The sequence below is a fragment of the Aspergillus brunneoviolaceus genome, assembly GCF_003184695.1.
Source record: "Aspergillus brunneoviolaceus CBS 621.78 unplaced genomic scaffold BO95scaffold_18, whole genome shotgun sequence".
Lineage (NCBI taxonomy): Eukaryota > Fungi > Ascomycota > Eurotiomycetes > Eurotiales > Aspergillaceae > Aspergillus > Aspergillus brunneoviolaceus.
This window is the reverse complement of record NW_020290748.1, coordinates 85,309-99,859: the sequence shown is the minus strand read 5'-3', so window position 1 is coordinate 99,859 and position 14,551 is coordinate 85,309. Positions and strand designations below refer to the sequence as shown.

Sequence of the window (14,551 nt, the reverse complement as noted above, 5' to 3'; positions counted from 1 at the left end):
CTTGATAACGAAGCGGGGCGGGGTCAGTGCCCACAAAAACCCCCCGTTGAGCTGCATCATTGCATCATGGCACAGTGTGCAATCATTCATCACACAAGTGGACTCATTGCTGCAATGAACCCAGCGCTCGCGAGAAGGAGGCGAAAAGTCCACGCCAAGATACGGAGTAGTATGATGTTATTTGCCCTCCTTCGAGCTGCGTACAAGCCATGTATACACTACCCAATGCAGTCATATTTCCTTGGACGATGACGATCGGACCCTGGTTTCGGAGGATGTACGTAAATGTATATGTACAGTATAGTCTACTGTACTTGTAGGGTGAGCAGGGACAGGAAGATCAACAGCGGCGGCGGCGATATTGCGGGGTAAATCAGAGGACGGGGCGAGGGAGCCTAGAGGTGTACTGTACCGCCGGGCAGTGTTTTTAAGTATCTCGAAATGTTTGCTTGTTCGTTGGTGATCAGTGACCAATGCTGGACTGCACTAGGTACAGTACTACGGTAGTCTTTGGACGATCCCAGTTGCACCGTATAGCTTACACGGCAGTAGGTCCAAAAGGACGAAGTCACAAGACCTCAAGCAGAAGGGTAGCACTCATCCCACCAACCAACACAAATTACTTGGTTATCATGCGCAAAGGAGAAGCAGCAGCTCTCAGAAACGCAATCTATTCATCTAGACTCTAGACCATACAGCCATACATCATTATCACCATGAGTATGGACTTACTCTATGTTTTATGCTGCAGACGACAGCGACTACTCCACCTGTTCCACAGTCGCCTTCTCCATGAACTGCTCGACGACCCGATCGCCCACGGGCCTGCGCTTGGACATGGCGACGGCCTCGAAGATGGACCGCGAGTCGCGGAAGATCTCGTCCACCTCCTCGAGCGACCGGTTCTTGGTCTCGGGGTAGAAGAAGTAGATGGCGGGCGGGATGATGCCCGCGATGACGGTGTAGACGATGTAGTACCGGTAGCCGATGTCGGTGACGGCGACGGGGGTGATCATTGCCACGACGAACATCCTACACGGGGTTAGACTCTACTATGTAAATGACAGACTGGGACAAGGCACATACCATAGCCACTGATTGGCGATGGCGAACGACTGCATCGCCACGCGCAACCGCGCAGGGGCCACCTCGGCCGGGTAGAGGAAGTTGGCGCCCAGGAAGCCGACGGGCAGGAAGAAGTTGTACAAAAAGATAAAAAATGCGGAGACGATGGAGGCGGTGTGGTTGTCCTGGAAGGAGTTGGAGACGGCCAGGGCCAGCATGCACAGCGACATGCCGCCGCCGCTGACCATGAAGGCGGTGCGGCGGCCCATGCGGTCGATGATGGCGAACCCGACGAAGCAACACAAAAACTTCCAGGTCAGGGCGCACGCGGCCAGGATCTTGGACAGGCTGGCCCCCAGCCCCAGGTCGGTCTCGAAGATCGTCGGGATGTACACCGAGATGAGCGTGCCGCCGCTCATCTGCTGGAAGAACTGCAGCATGATGCACAGGCAGAAGCGGTAGAAGAGCTTCTCCTCGCCCATCGTGAAGATGTCGCGCAGCCGCAGGTTGCCGTTGGAGGTCTCCTCGAGGGAGACCTCAAAGGCGCGCAGCTCGGCGACCACCTCGAGGGACTCGAGCGCCTGGCCGCGCAGGGCAGCCAGCGTGCGCTGCGCCAGGTCGGGCCGGTTCTTCATGACCAGCCACCGGGGGGACTCGGGCAGAAAGAAGATGCTGCCCATGACGATGAAGGAGAAGATGGCCGGGATGGCCAGCGAGACGCGCCAGGCCGCCGATGACGCTTGCATGTGGTAGAAGCCGAAGTTGACCCACTGCGTCAGCGCAAACCCCAGCGCGATGAACATGCCCGTCAGCACCACGTTGCGTCCACGCTGCGCCGCAGGCGAGCATTCCGACTGCCAAACCGGCACGGTCGCGCTCAGCATGCCCACACCCACACCGAGGATCACTCGGCCCACGACAAATTGCGACAGAGCAAACGCCGTGCACTCCAGGGCCTGTCCGATCAGGGCCACCAGCGCTCCCACGAAGATCGTTCGCCGGCGACCGAGGATGTCCCCCACTGTCGTACAGGAAAGAGCCCCGATGAGAGCCCCGATTGTGTAGGAGGCCACCACTGCGCCTTGCACGGTGGCATTGTGATTTTCCTGAGCCCCGGTCGTGTTTACGGTGTCGATTTCGGGGAATTGTCGGATCCAGGAGGTGAAATCATCCAGACCACCTACACCAGATTGATTGTATCCAAACAGGACGAAGGAAGGTAGCGAGACCAAGAAAATTTGGGCATAGCGGAGGGCTGATCCCTGCATCTTGACTCGGATTGGCTCTGACTTCGGCTTTTGGCTGTGTCAAGAGCAAGGCAGGAGCTATGCAGTGGAAAGAAAAAAAACCTTAGGAAGAGGATGGAGCGAGGGATTCAAGTAAGTGGGAAGAACGCAAGAAGGACTACCCCCTGAGGCAGCCTCCGGATACACGCAGCTGGCTGTTATCTTGCTTATGGGCTGATCCCCGCAAGTATCATCCCGCCCAGATTCAGACATCTCCCACCCCACGTCTGTCGGTACTTCGTCGGCTGACTTGGGTAGTAGTCATGGCTGACTTGCTTCCTGCAGCTCGGATTGGGTTTCGCTGAAACGGCAACGCGGAACACAAGTGTCCGGATTTTGAGAGCTGAGCTGTCATTTGGCCAGAGAGTGGGTTTGGGTGGGATGGGGGAAAGCAGAGTCAAGATACGTGCGTCCCCCCACGAGCAGTCGGCAAAGTGGCTAAACCAGCGAGAGTCCGGTGAGCAGAGAGGTTGAAGCGTCGGCTTCCTTCCAGTCATTGCCTGGCTGATTCGACATCTCCAGCTGTTTGTTCTCCGCAAAGAATGCACCCCAGAGTGGGGGAAGACCCAGAATTTTTCCGAAGGGGAGCGCGGAGGTTGACCGAGGCCGGTATCCACTTCGCCATGGTCAGTTTGTGTCTGACTGTCTGACGGGGGACTGCGACATTTTGCAATAATCATAGGACGGTTGCGTTGGCATCCACATCATCCAGGGATCCGTCGTGGCCGTGGTCGACTAAAATTGTGAGCCATGAATCCATGATGAGCTCGGCCGACAATCCTTAGGACAAGTCGGCCCTCGACACACAATCCGGTGAGATCTGGTCTCGAATCGGGCCAGGTCAGCCTTGCAATTCGGCATCAGTTGAATGGGCAGTACCCGGGCAGCTGCTTAGATTTCCTGCATTGACCCGGTGGTGATTGGGCTTGCTGGGCTTGCTGGTTCCGAGTCTAACCACAGGGAGAAGGACGGCCCGAAAGGGAAAGCTTGCCAGGTTGCCAAGAGTGCTTAGCCAGGTTATGTCATCCGAGGTCCACGGTGCACTCTAGGACGTCTGAGAACACTTGGTGCGCTCCTCAGTCCTTTCGCAGACACTCTCGCTTAAGCAGAAGTCGTCGCTCAACTCATGGAAAGATCATACCATCGGCCAACTGTGGGCCACCCGCCCTTGCAGGTTGTCACTAGAGCGGCATCCAAAGCCCCAACGACTCATCGACCTGTTCAAAATGCGTTATTGTTGTGCTGTCTGACAGCTTTTGTGTGATAAATCCATCATGGCATGGCTGATAGGGCGAGTCCGACCCGGTCTGGAAGATTGAAGATAAGGGCAATGAATTTGCGAGATAGAGCAATGCAAAGCAGGTACTCAGCAAGTCCCTGATCAAGCCAGATTGCTGACTGCCTGATGCCTCGATATGTAGAAAGAGATCCCAGCCTTGAAACATATATACGGTCTTGTGGTCGCTGAACACCCTCAAAAGCGCTGTAGTACTAGTGAGACATTGATGCGCGGAAGCATTGTTCACTGTTTGCCATGATTTTCGCACCATCAGCTCAGGTCGCGAGGCCCATGCTCGTTGTCATGTCTTGGCCTGAGGGGGCGGGCAAAAGGTTCAGCCGGGATGAAGACAAGACCACACCATCAACCTCGGCTGCATAACTGGGCTTTGCATTCATCCAGATCAACATATTTCCCCGGCTCCCCCGGATTACCCCACAGCTACCAAAATTCTTACCCCCCCGAATGCACCCCGCGTTTTCTTTGTCGACCCCTTCCACTGTTCCTGAATCCCTGAAAGCAACCCTGGTTGTCTATCCCGTGTCGATGAATTCGTCGATACTTGTTGAAAGACGTATGGCTACTGCATGCCCGCCAAGTCAAGCACTGAACCTTCATCAGCGGCCAGCAGAGTGCCAAGAATGTGTACAAGCACAGTCCTTACAAAGAATCGCCGCGAAAACCAATCGTCCCGTCCTAGATTCTTATAGCTGACCGACAGTCCGAAAAGCTTCGACGGGAGAACCCTTTCCCTGTTCCTCTTGATCTTCAACAGACCGTTTAACCCCAAGCGATGAAGGCCACGTTCAATCTCCCGGGTCCTTGGGCGGGGTTGCGCGAGTTGAGACATAAAAGGCCGCTGTCTCCCATCGTTCAATCCGTGATACCTATCCATCACACATCATCGTCATGTTTTTAGATACTCTTCGCGCAGCGGTGGGGCTCATCGCCTTACTGAACCTAGGCCCCGGGTCATCTGCATCCCCCATCTCACCAGGCTCAATCCTGGGAGAAGGACTTCTTGTCCAGACCTCCAGCGGCCCAGTTCAAGGCTTCGTCAACCTCACTACCCCCGATGTCCGTCAGTTCCTGGGGGTTCCATTTGCAGAGCCTCCCGTAGGGGATCTTCGGTTCGCCAAACCCGTACCGAAGCAGCCTAATGGCACGGTCAATGCTTTTGCACTCCCTGCCTCCTGCATGCAGCAGACAAGCAATAGCACGTCGATCTACACGGCGTATGAGACCGGGTTCCTGATCAGCGGAGGGGACTCGGAAGATTGCCTCTACCTCTCGATTTGGGCTCCATCGGTGGAGAAGATCCGCTCTCAGCAGCGCCCGTTGCCAGTGCTGCTTTATGTCCCTGGAGGAGGATTCACGAGCGGAGGGCAGGCTTCCTTGTATAAGATCCCGGATAACTGGGTGCAGCGGACGCAGGCACATATCGTGGTTATCATGAAGTATTTCCCCCCTGTATGGTGGTATAATGGAGCACGCGGCTGATCGATTAAAGCTATCGTGTCAATGTCTTTGGATTCCCCAATGCTGAGGGACTGGAGAATCAGAATGCGGGACTGCTCGACCAGCGATTGGCGTACGTCACTTAGCCCCTGCAATCATAGTGGTCTGCGAGATAGCTGACGTGATATAGCGTGGAGTGGGTACACGACAATATCGCCAACTTTGGCGGAGACCCGGATCGAATCACGCTTTGGGGCCAGTCCGCCGGAGGAGGCAGTGTCTCGCTCTACACCTACTCCTACCCCAACGATCCCATCGTGGCCGCCATCTCTGCCGACTCTGGTGCCCCTGGCATCGTAAGCTTTTCGGATTACACCCACAGCAACTTCACCTTCTTGGCGGGTCTTGTCGGCTGCGGTGGACTGAACAGCTCCGCCGAGCTCAGCTGCGTGCGCAGAGTGCCCGCACGGACTCTGGAGACCGCCTTGTCCACATACTCCGGCACACCGTCCATCTCCTTCAAGCCTTCCGTAGACAACGTCACCGTCTTTGCCAACTGGACCGAACGGGCACTCGAAGGCAAGGTGGCTAAGATCGTGAGTGCTGCGTTGCCTCCTGTATCCCCCTCGTCATCTCTCCAGCTAACCCCGGCAAACCCAGCCCATGATCATCGGCAGCAACACCAACGAAGGCGCCGGCTTCGTCTCCTTCACGCCCGATGGCCCCGGCGCCGCAACGCTCTTCCAGCTCACCGAATCCATCATCGCTTGCCCCGTGGCCCAGGAGGTCAAGAACCGCAACCTGGCCAACCTCCCCACCTACCGCTACCAGTACGCCGGCAACTTCTCCAACATCTCGCCCCTGCCCTGGTTCGGCGCCTACCATAGCTCCGAGCTGCCGATGCTGTTCGGCACCCACTTCCAGTACCGGGGCCCCTCGACGGAGTTCGAGTGGGACGTCAGCTACGCGATGGAGGCGCTATGGCTGTCCTTCGCGGAGGATCCTGCCCGGGGTCCGGCCCGGCTGGCCATCGAGGGGGCGGCGGTGAACCCGAATAATCAGAGTCTATTCAGTTGGCCTGAGTTTGAGCAGGGGTCGGACAATATGTTGTTGTTCGCGGAGGACGGGGTGCTGATGCAACTGGTATCTTCGGAGCGAATTGATGGTAATTGTACGGGGCTGTGACTTTTTTATCTGTGAACGTGAAATTTGGGGATGCTGGAGAGTATATGGTTCAATCGGATGTTTCAATGAAACGATGACATGAGGCGAGAGTTTCTTTCCATTACACGATCTCGGCCAAGCCGCTCGTGCACCACTGTCAAAGTCAATGGCTGTTAAGGTTCGCCGCGGTTCCCACGAGATGATACACGCGTCCTTGAGTGAGTGGTCATGGTAGGATTCGCGTGGCACTGTGCTGCGTGCACACTCGGAGCCTTAGGATTCCAGCGTGTACCGTAGCTAGTAAGTAGCCACAGTAAATCATTCTGTGCACGGCCGTGCCATGCGATGCTAACCCAGGGACCGCCCCATCTCGAATCCGATGCCGAACCCAGATGTAAGCAGTGGATCAGAAGCAGGGCTGCATTGACGTAATCGGCGAGTAATCTGTATAGTCCGATCCGCTACAAACAGTCCACTTACTCCGTATTTATGAGTAAATTGACCGTGTGTGGTTCGAGAATGACTTCATCATCGTGTTTCAGGAAGTATGGGTAGGATTACTCCGTACTGCGTAGTCAGAAGTCATGAATACTTCTTGTTGTTGTGATCCCCCGAGGAGTTGTCACGGGCATGCAGATCGATTGGGGGGCTTGGGGCTTGGCGGCAGTTCCCTGATTTTCTTCCCCTCCTGGGAAGATCCGCTGCGTTCCCACAGTTGGTCCAGCCACTCGTTAGTCTCCAGGCATTCTAACCAGGGTCACCCAGGCTAAGCTAGGGTCCTGGTTCCCTAGTCTCTCTTCCCCCGTCCCTGATAGATTGGGCTCTGAATCATGGAAATCCCCAACTGAATTAACTTGTCGTGGAAGTGGTGTCTTTTTTTCTGTTTCCGGGTTTTTCCAAGGATTGATTTGTTTTGGTTTTTGTTTTCTCTGCCGTTGACGCGGTTGTTCTCCCTCTTGAACAAATCCACATGTCATTGGTGTCAGTTAGTGTTATAGGGTGAACTAGTGGCTGCAGCTTGGCGATAGTTTACGCTGATAGCAGACGGACGGAGTCTAAGAGTCCACCGGTTCCATTCCATCGCCAGGTTATCTTCTCAGGCCCGCCGCCAAGACTGAGTGGGATCGGAGCACTCGCATGCATTGGGTCCGTTGTCTCCATTGAAATTGGATCGAGGGCAGCTAGTCGTGTTTGCTGGTCCTGATTAGGTATATCTTAGATGAATTGCCCCGGCGCGTTGATTGCTACTGCTACTCCCCCGCCTCTCAGTAATCAATTGAACGCGGGATTCAAAGGACATATAAGCTCTAGTGTGCTGCCTGTTGTTGCAGTGAGAGAAGAGTCATACGATTTTCGTTGTTCTGCTGACGGCCGTTTTCCCCGTGGCATTGGAAGTGACCCCCCTTCCACGTTCTCTCCCTCACCATGCATATCTGCAAAACTCTGGTCGCCGCCCTTTCGGTCTCGGCTGTTTCCACTGCACTTGTGTTCGATGGAGAGCCGGACGTCAACAGCAGTGCGGTGCAGAAGCATCTTCAGGATCGGTCGGCATTGATCACCTTGGAGAAGCGACAGCGACAGGGTGCGTAGATCGGATCATCCTAAATTATCTTGCCTCAGACTGACGCGGGCGCAGACCACGCCTTTCGACAAAACCTCTCTGCAGTCGCTCGACAGGCAGATGCCATTGTCGATGCGATCCGTCAATATGAGATTGACAGTTTCTGGAGGGTGCCCGGGACGGTGGAAGACGAGGACAAGGAAAGGTTCGCGGGCGAGATGTTTCCCAAGGCCAAGCCGCTCATTCCCGACACGCAACTCTGGAAGATCGTGAAGCGGATGCCCAAGGGCGCTCTCCTGCATGCCCATCTGGCCTCGATGCTTCCGTATGAGATTCTACTCGACGCTGTCATGAAGACGGAGGGGATGGTCGTCACCGTGTCGCAGCCGGTCACGAATGAAATCGAACAGAAGAACGCGACCCTCACCTTCGCTCACGTCAACCACACAATTGCAGCCTCAGGGCCGGCAATTGATTCCACAGACTACGTACCCAACACTCAGCTCCCGGTCAAGTATGCCGCTCAATCATTCACCGGGGGAAGCCAAGCTTTCGCCGACTTCGTCTTGTCTAAGCTCGAGCTCCAGCCCGAGGATTCCATTAGGCACGACCTTGGCGTCGATCAGATTTGGAGGATCTTCCAAGCTGCCTTCACGCCGGCTGACAGTATGATGTCGTACGAACCTATTCTACGGACATTCTACCAACAGCTTTTTGCAGCTCTAATCGACGACGGCATCAACTGGGTTGAAATTCGTGCCAGCGCATCCTCGGGGATTCTGGTCCACCAAGGTGACGAAGATGCTGACCCAAATCTCGATGTGTACTGGCAGGTGATGGTGGAGGAATTGGACAAGTTCAAGCAGACCGACAAAGGGAAGAAGTTCTGGGGCGCCCGTGTCATCTGGTCGGACATCAGAAGCGAGGATCGTGCCTCGCTCACAAGCAGTAAGTGGGCCTGTCCCTTGTATCCGGAAAGGTGGGCTGACATGACCAGGCATGAAGGTTGCTCTCGGGAGAAAGGCCAAGTTTCCTGAACTTATTAGCGGATACGACTTGGTAGGCCAGGAAGATCTTGGTCGTCCTTTGTCCGATGTGGCCCCGGAGTTGGTCTGGTTCCGTGAACAAGCCGAGCGATTGAATCTCACGATTCCTTTCTTCTTCCATGCTGGAGAGACCCTTGGGGATGGTAACTCAACCGACTACAATCTGGTCGATGCGATCTTGTTCAACACTCGACGGATTGGCCACGGGTTCAGTCTGTACAAGCATCCTCAACTTATCGACGAGGTGATCACCAACTCCATCATGGTTGAAGTTTGTCCTATCTCGAATGAGGTTCTCCGCCTTGCGACCGATGTTCTGCATCACCCGCTGCCTGCGATGGTTGCCCATGGCATTGCTACTGCCATCAGCAACGACGACCCCGCAATGCTTGGCCAGGATGCGGCCGGCCTAAGCTATGACTTTTATCAAACCATACAAGGGTTCGACAACATCGGACTTGCTGGACTGGTGAGCGTCAATTCCTGATACTCTTCTACCATTCTTATCTAACCAGCCACCGTGCAATTAGGGAGCCCTCGCTCAGAATAGTCTTCGATGGGCCAACTTCGAGGACCAGTCGGATGGAGATTGGGTTCGGGACATCGATCTTGGAGAACGTGGCACCGGCATCAAAGCGCAGTATATGCAAGTGTGGAACCAGCAATGGGAGGATTTCTGTCAATGGATTGTCGACGAGTATGGCAGCGAGTGGCAGAACGCGACGATGGGAATGACTACAGCATGAGAAGTCAACAGATATATGTATATATGTATGCGTGTCAGATTGATGGAATTGAAAATCCATCTTTTCCTGTCGCAATGTCATCGAAACATCAGTCGGGACCAGTACAACCGATGTCCTGAGTTCTCCAGTAGTGTACCCGAGATGCATTGAGCTTCTGGTGCTGACTCCCGGGGTCTTCGCTACAAGTGATGTCTTTGAGTTGAGTCCCTATCACGTGTCCGAATCTTGACTCAATGCGAACACATCAAGAGAAAGAAGAGGCAGGAGGGTCCTGACATATGAGAGGCGTTCAGTCGGTGACACCACATTGCACAGCACGTGGGTAGTATGGCCGACAAGCTGGACCATTTTGGGGAAGTTATTTGTCGGTGCTGCTTCGCGGGTAGTGGTTGATGCCCATAGGCTGGGCAATTGACAGCAGACCTCCGGTTTCAACCTTGTAGCATTCCAGCGTGGAAGCCTCTGGACCTCGGCTTTCAGCACATTGGTAGGTGTGATCCAAGCAATGAGGCTGGCGGTGAGACATGGTGCATCGGATGAGCGATGATCGCTTGCCCCAACTCGGCTGGTATTGCCTGTGGTTGCCATGCCCCACCAGGCAAGAGCTTAGACGCACTATGTAGCCTTTCCAAGTCCAGAAGTTGCACTGTGTAATCGGGAGGCAAGGACATTGCTTTTGCTGCTATTTCTCCATAGGCGTGTAAAGTGCCCGATCCGCCCCAACCCGGGGAAATGGAGCAGATGAATGCAGCACAGCCACCGGGGGAATCTGCAGTTCCTCGTCTCCCCAGAATGTAGTGACCAACAGTACAGTGACTGTGCGCGGGTAGGCGGTTTAGGAAAGAGCCTCGGAGTTTGTTTCACAGAGGATCTCGAAATCTTAGTCAGATACAGTCAGTCACTAAGAAGAACGCCATGGTCACGAGGGAAGGGGGCGGGAGAGTAAATTTGAGCCGAGCATATGACAAAGACGAGGAAATGAATCACTGATATCTGTCAGATTTGTTTGTTGTCGGCAAGCTCCGAGGGGAGAGCGGAAAAGGCAGCCAACCGGACTGGAGGAAGGAAGAAGGGAGAAGAAAGGCGAGTCTTGCCTTCGCTAAGCGCTTGGGAAGTGGATGAGTGAGTGAGTAGATGACAGGTCAATCCGAACTGTCCGCCTCTTTTCGTTCCGCTCCGACCCTTTCCCCCCAGGGCCGCCCAGGGCCGCCCAGTGCCCCCCGGTTTTCGAGTTTCTTGCAGATATTCTGCACACAAAACTGGGTTGGAGTCAGCCTGCAGTGAATCAGTGCCTGCAGGGCGATTGGAATGAGCAGTGGTCACCTGGACATAGAGCAGAGCGGCAGGAAGCGACGAAGAAGAAGAAGAAGAAGAAGAAGAAGAAGAAGAAGAAGAAGAAGAAGACAACAAGAAAGAAGGAAATGGAATAGGCGGCGGCGGCATCTGCGCCTGCTAATCCCACCCATTATTTACTTGTACTGTACAGTAACTATTTACCCACCTACCATTGACTTATCCTCAGTTCTTGAGTAACTAACTTACAGGACTTGGATTAAGGCTGCAGGCTGAAGATCTCCGGGGTTTCGTATGGCTTGCCCTTGCAGCTGATCCATCCATCGGTCTGGAAAGTGTTCCGACCATCCATTGATCTCCCAAACACAAACACAAACCCTTGTGTGTGAAGTGAGAGAGAGTGAATTGATGAATTAATGGGCCTCCCCCGGATTCGATTCCCTTCTCTTCACCAATTCACCGCCACACGCAACACTGACAGCATCAACTGCTAACACTCGCGCACTTACCTCACTTACCTTCCCTCGGTTCCTCCAGTCCCCCTATTCCCTCAGACTATGTAGCTTGTCTGCTTCAATCCTCTTGTCGTTGTCGTATCCGTCTTTTGGCGGGTTCAGCGGAGAGAATGAAAACAATGGAGCGTCTTCCCAGAGGCTTGTTGTCGACAGCGACCAAGGAGGTTTCTGCAGACCTGAACGGGGCAGACTCAGTGGACGTCGCAGATGTTGCCCGTTTGTGGAGAGGTGAGCGTGGCCGCACCTCCTCTCTTCTGCGATAAATTGTACTTTGCTTACTCTATCCGGCTATGTTTTAGTCTACAGTGCCAACCCCTCAGTGCACAATGACGACAAAGGATACCGGCTTGAGAACTTCTTTTGGAGGATCTGGGGTAGCAAGCGCCTGCTGCGATCTATGACTGGCTCCATGCTAGCCGACCTGTTTTCGAGGATCTCAGACCAGCGTTCGATTTCCCTATCCGAGCTACACAAGGTTTGATGGTTCCTGACACTGCCTGTACGGATATTTCTCTGGGTCTAACCTTCCTCAGGCCCACAAGAGAGCAAGCCAGGCAGACAAGCCACGCAAGCCCAGCAGTGGCAGCGGCAGGCCACTTCCACCCATTCTGAAGAAGCCAAGTAGCAGTCACTCCTCCCACGGAGAAACACACAAGACTACCCGTATTCTGCTCACTGGCCTGGACGGTCAGAGCACCACCCGCAAACCCTCTAATACACCCACGCCCATTCCTACCACTCCATTGATCGTGCCAGAGCCTGCCACTAGAGCTCCGCAGAAGAAGGCTTTTATCGTGGCCGCGAAAGCGAGAGGAGCCAAACGTCGACCAGTGATCATGCGTCGCAAGTCGTCCCAGCACTCCACCGGTACCACGGGCAGTTCTAATCAGGACCCTGCTCCACTGATGACGGATTACCCCGAAACTCGCCCAGTGCTGATGCGGCGCAAATCCTCTCAGCAATCGTCTGGCACCACCAGCAGTTCGGTCTTCGAGGAGACTCCGCCGGAATCTACCCCACTGGATGCTGAAGACCTTCGCGGACCTGCACTCAAGCCACGCGGGTCGTCTCGACTTTCCTCTGGTACTAGTGGTGATTCTGCTCGCATCTTGACTCCGCAAGACGGCTTCATTCCTGAGAGTGTGAGACCTGTTGGATCTCAGAGTTTGATACAGCTTGATTCCTCCCAGCCGCTGTTGGAAACCATTGGCGTCTCTGTCGTTCCAGAGTCGGCCGCATTGACCGTTGACCATTCTCAGATTGAATCCAAGCAGAATGAGATCAAGGTGTCCGAGACTGTGGAAGGTAGGCAGTGACTTGCCACTATAGGAACGGGTTCTGATTCTTTCTCAAGAGGTTGCTATATCCCCCAAGGATACAAACCAAGAGCTGTGTGAAAGCATCAAATCCCAGTCAAAGACACCTGATACAGCTGCCACTCAGCCAGAAGAGCAATTCAAGTCGGGCAGTCTGCCGGCAACATTCCTTGAAGATTTGAGGGAGCTGCTCAACCCAGACAGTGCACCTAGAGCTCCTTCACCACCACCGCGAAAGCGTCCGTGGGGCGACTTCCTGGTCAAGCCACCCACACCAAAGCCGAACTTCTTCGTGCCAAGCGCTATTCGCCGCTATGACTACCGACACCTGGAGCCCGAGAACTACCAGCCGTCTGCGGCCAAGCTGGTCAACAAGAACTTTCGGCAACAGTTCTCGGACAGTGTCCGCCAGGAGCACTTCCCTGCGTCGTCTGTGGGGGTTTCCGGCTTCGGGTCGCTGTCCGCGCCAGCACCCCCAGACCCGATGCAAGCAGCATCTAGTGAGATACTCACCAACACGAACCTGTCTCCTCAGTTTGAGAGCTCACATGGCACTGTGACGACAGCCCCGACCTCTGGCGTGACTATGGAGACCGTATCGGACGATGAGATTTCCGTGCACTCTGATGTCGAGGACGATAGCGCTGAGGAGGACGAGGGACCGGCTTTGCTGACTCCGTTCTCGTTGCCTCCCAGCCGCAGCGGAATCAGCATGATGCTGGAGCAGAGCCGCGGGAGATCTGGGCGGCGCCGTCCTGAAAATACCGAGGCCTGATTGCCAGGAGGTGTTGCAGGAGGATGTTCATAATACGAAGTCACGGGAAACGATCACGATGTATGCAGCGGCATTTCTAAATGAATGATATGGCTTGCTTGTACTTGAGAGATAGAAGAATAGATAAACCATGCTGCTTGGCAATCATAACCCATCGACACCGTAAACACCGTAGAGCCCTCCATTAAGCCACCGATTTTCCCACCCGACCCTGTCTCAGCTTTCCCAGACTCCTTCCTCCCTCCTCCCTTGCCTCCATCCAACCCCCAACCCAACCCCTTCTCCCTTCCACCCTCCATCTCCCACCATCCCCATAACCACCCAAGAAGAGGAAATCAAACCATGCCCCCCTCCTCAACCTCAACCCCCTTCTCCACCCCCACCCCCTCCCCCTCTGCAGAAGTTCTCCTCTGATTCCCCCACCACCTCACCCCGGTCCAACAAGCGGACCCCACCCAGAGCCCCAAATTCACCAAATCCACCCAAACCGCATGCCGCATCCGCCTGGTCTCCCCACTCTCCGTCGCCGACTTGCGGCCCAGATACTCACTCCCGAAGATCCCAAACAGCGTCAACCACACCACACACAGCACCACCTCCCACACAAACAGGGGCAGCTGCCAGCTCGCCCGCCGCGCCACGGGCACCCGTGTCTTCAGGATGTACTGCATCAGCACGATGTAGGCGATCGCGGTGCCGCAGCCCAGCAGGGCCGTCACGATCGCGTACACCCATTTCGCGCCGGCGGTGGCCGTCGGACCCGAGTCGTGGATGGTGTGGATGTGGTGCGCGTAGAGGGCCAGCGTGGTCAGCCCGAAGACGAGTTGGCAGATGTGCAGGCAGAGGTTGAGGTAGTGTTTCGGTTTGCTGCGGCGGAGGTGTGGAGGGATGTTGTTCGTGGTTATGGTGGTGGTGGTGCCAGTTTTGTTGGAGGTGGTGGACATCGGAAAGGAAGAGGAAGGGTCGTAGGTGCCGTTCTTTTTGGCCTTGTGGGTTTTGTGGGCTTTGAAGCCGAATTTGAAGAGGCGGAGGAGGAGGAACCACATT

At 55.0% G+C, this 14,551-nt stretch overlaps 6 protein-coding genes across 6 annotated transcripts; 3 read left to right on the top strand and 3 right to left on the bottom strand.

The window, feature by feature from the left end:
- Window positions 1-761: 761 nt before the first annotated feature.
- BO95DRAFT_384934 (sugar transporter) lies at window positions 762-2,333 on the bottom strand (the record flags this gene model as incomplete). The annotated part of the gene is made up of 2 exons (XM_025583462.1): window positions 762-1,032; window positions 1,087-2,333. 2 exons carry the CDS (start codon window positions 2,331-2,333, stop codon window positions 762-764), a joined length of 1,518 nt encoding a protein of 505 aa, XP_025444357.1.
- A 92-nt stretch (window positions 2,334-2,425) lies between these two features.
- Window positions 2,426-3,344, bottom strand: BO95DRAFT_70428 (uncharacterized protein). The gene has a single exon (XM_025592151.1). It carries the CDS (start codon window positions 3,029-3,031, stop codon window positions 2,519-2,521), a length of 513 nt encoding a protein of 170 aa, XP_025444356.1. The 5' UTR covers window positions 3,032-3,344; the 3' UTR covers window positions 2,426-2,518.
- A 751-nt stretch (window positions 3,345-4,095) lies between these two features.
- BO95DRAFT_451478 (carboxylesterase) lies at window positions 4,096-6,273 on the top strand (the record flags this gene model as incomplete). Its single annotated transcript, XM_025588079.1, has 5 exons — window positions 4,096-4,204; window positions 4,628-5,087; window positions 5,141-5,221; window positions 5,279-5,684; window positions 5,749-6,273. The coding sequence occupies 5 exons, from the start codon at window positions 4,096-4,098 to the stop codon at window positions 6,271-6,273; spliced, it is 1,581 nt and encodes a 526-aa protein (XP_025444355.1).
- A 1,404-nt stretch (window positions 6,274-7,677) lies between these two features.
- On the top strand, window positions 7,678-9,858 carry BO95DRAFT_491509 (adenosine deaminase family protein; the record flags this gene model as incomplete). Its single annotated transcript, XM_025590647.1, has 4 exons — window positions 7,678-7,834; window positions 7,889-8,761; window positions 8,811-9,328; window positions 9,390-9,858. 4 exons carry the CDS (start codon window positions 7,678-7,680, stop codon window positions 9,603-9,605), a joined length of 1,764 nt encoding a protein of 587 aa, XP_025444354.1. The 3' UTR covers window positions 9,606-9,858.
- Window positions 9,859-11,228: 1,370 nt separating this feature from the next.
- Window positions 11,229-13,598, top strand: BO95DRAFT_512747 (GATA-like domain-containing protein). The gene is made up of 4 exons (XM_025591544.1): window positions 11,229-11,641; window positions 11,713-11,888; window positions 11,947-12,718; window positions 12,768-13,598. Exons 1-4 carry the CDS (start codon window positions 11,524-11,526, stop codon window positions 13,502-13,504), a joined length of 1,803 nt encoding a protein of 600 aa, XP_025444353.1. The 5' UTR covers window positions 11,229-11,523; the 3' UTR covers window positions 13,505-13,598.
- Window positions 13,599-13,648: 50 nt separating this feature from the next.
- Window positions 13,649-14,550, bottom strand: BO95DRAFT_512746 (uncharacterized protein; the record flags this gene model as incomplete). The annotated part of the gene is made up of 2 exons (XM_025591543.1): window positions 13,649-13,715; window positions 13,955-14,550. 2 exons carry the CDS (start codon window positions 14,548-14,550, stop codon window positions 13,649-13,651), a joined length of 663 nt encoding a protein of 220 aa, XP_025444352.1.
- Window position 14,551: the final 1 nt, after the last annotated feature.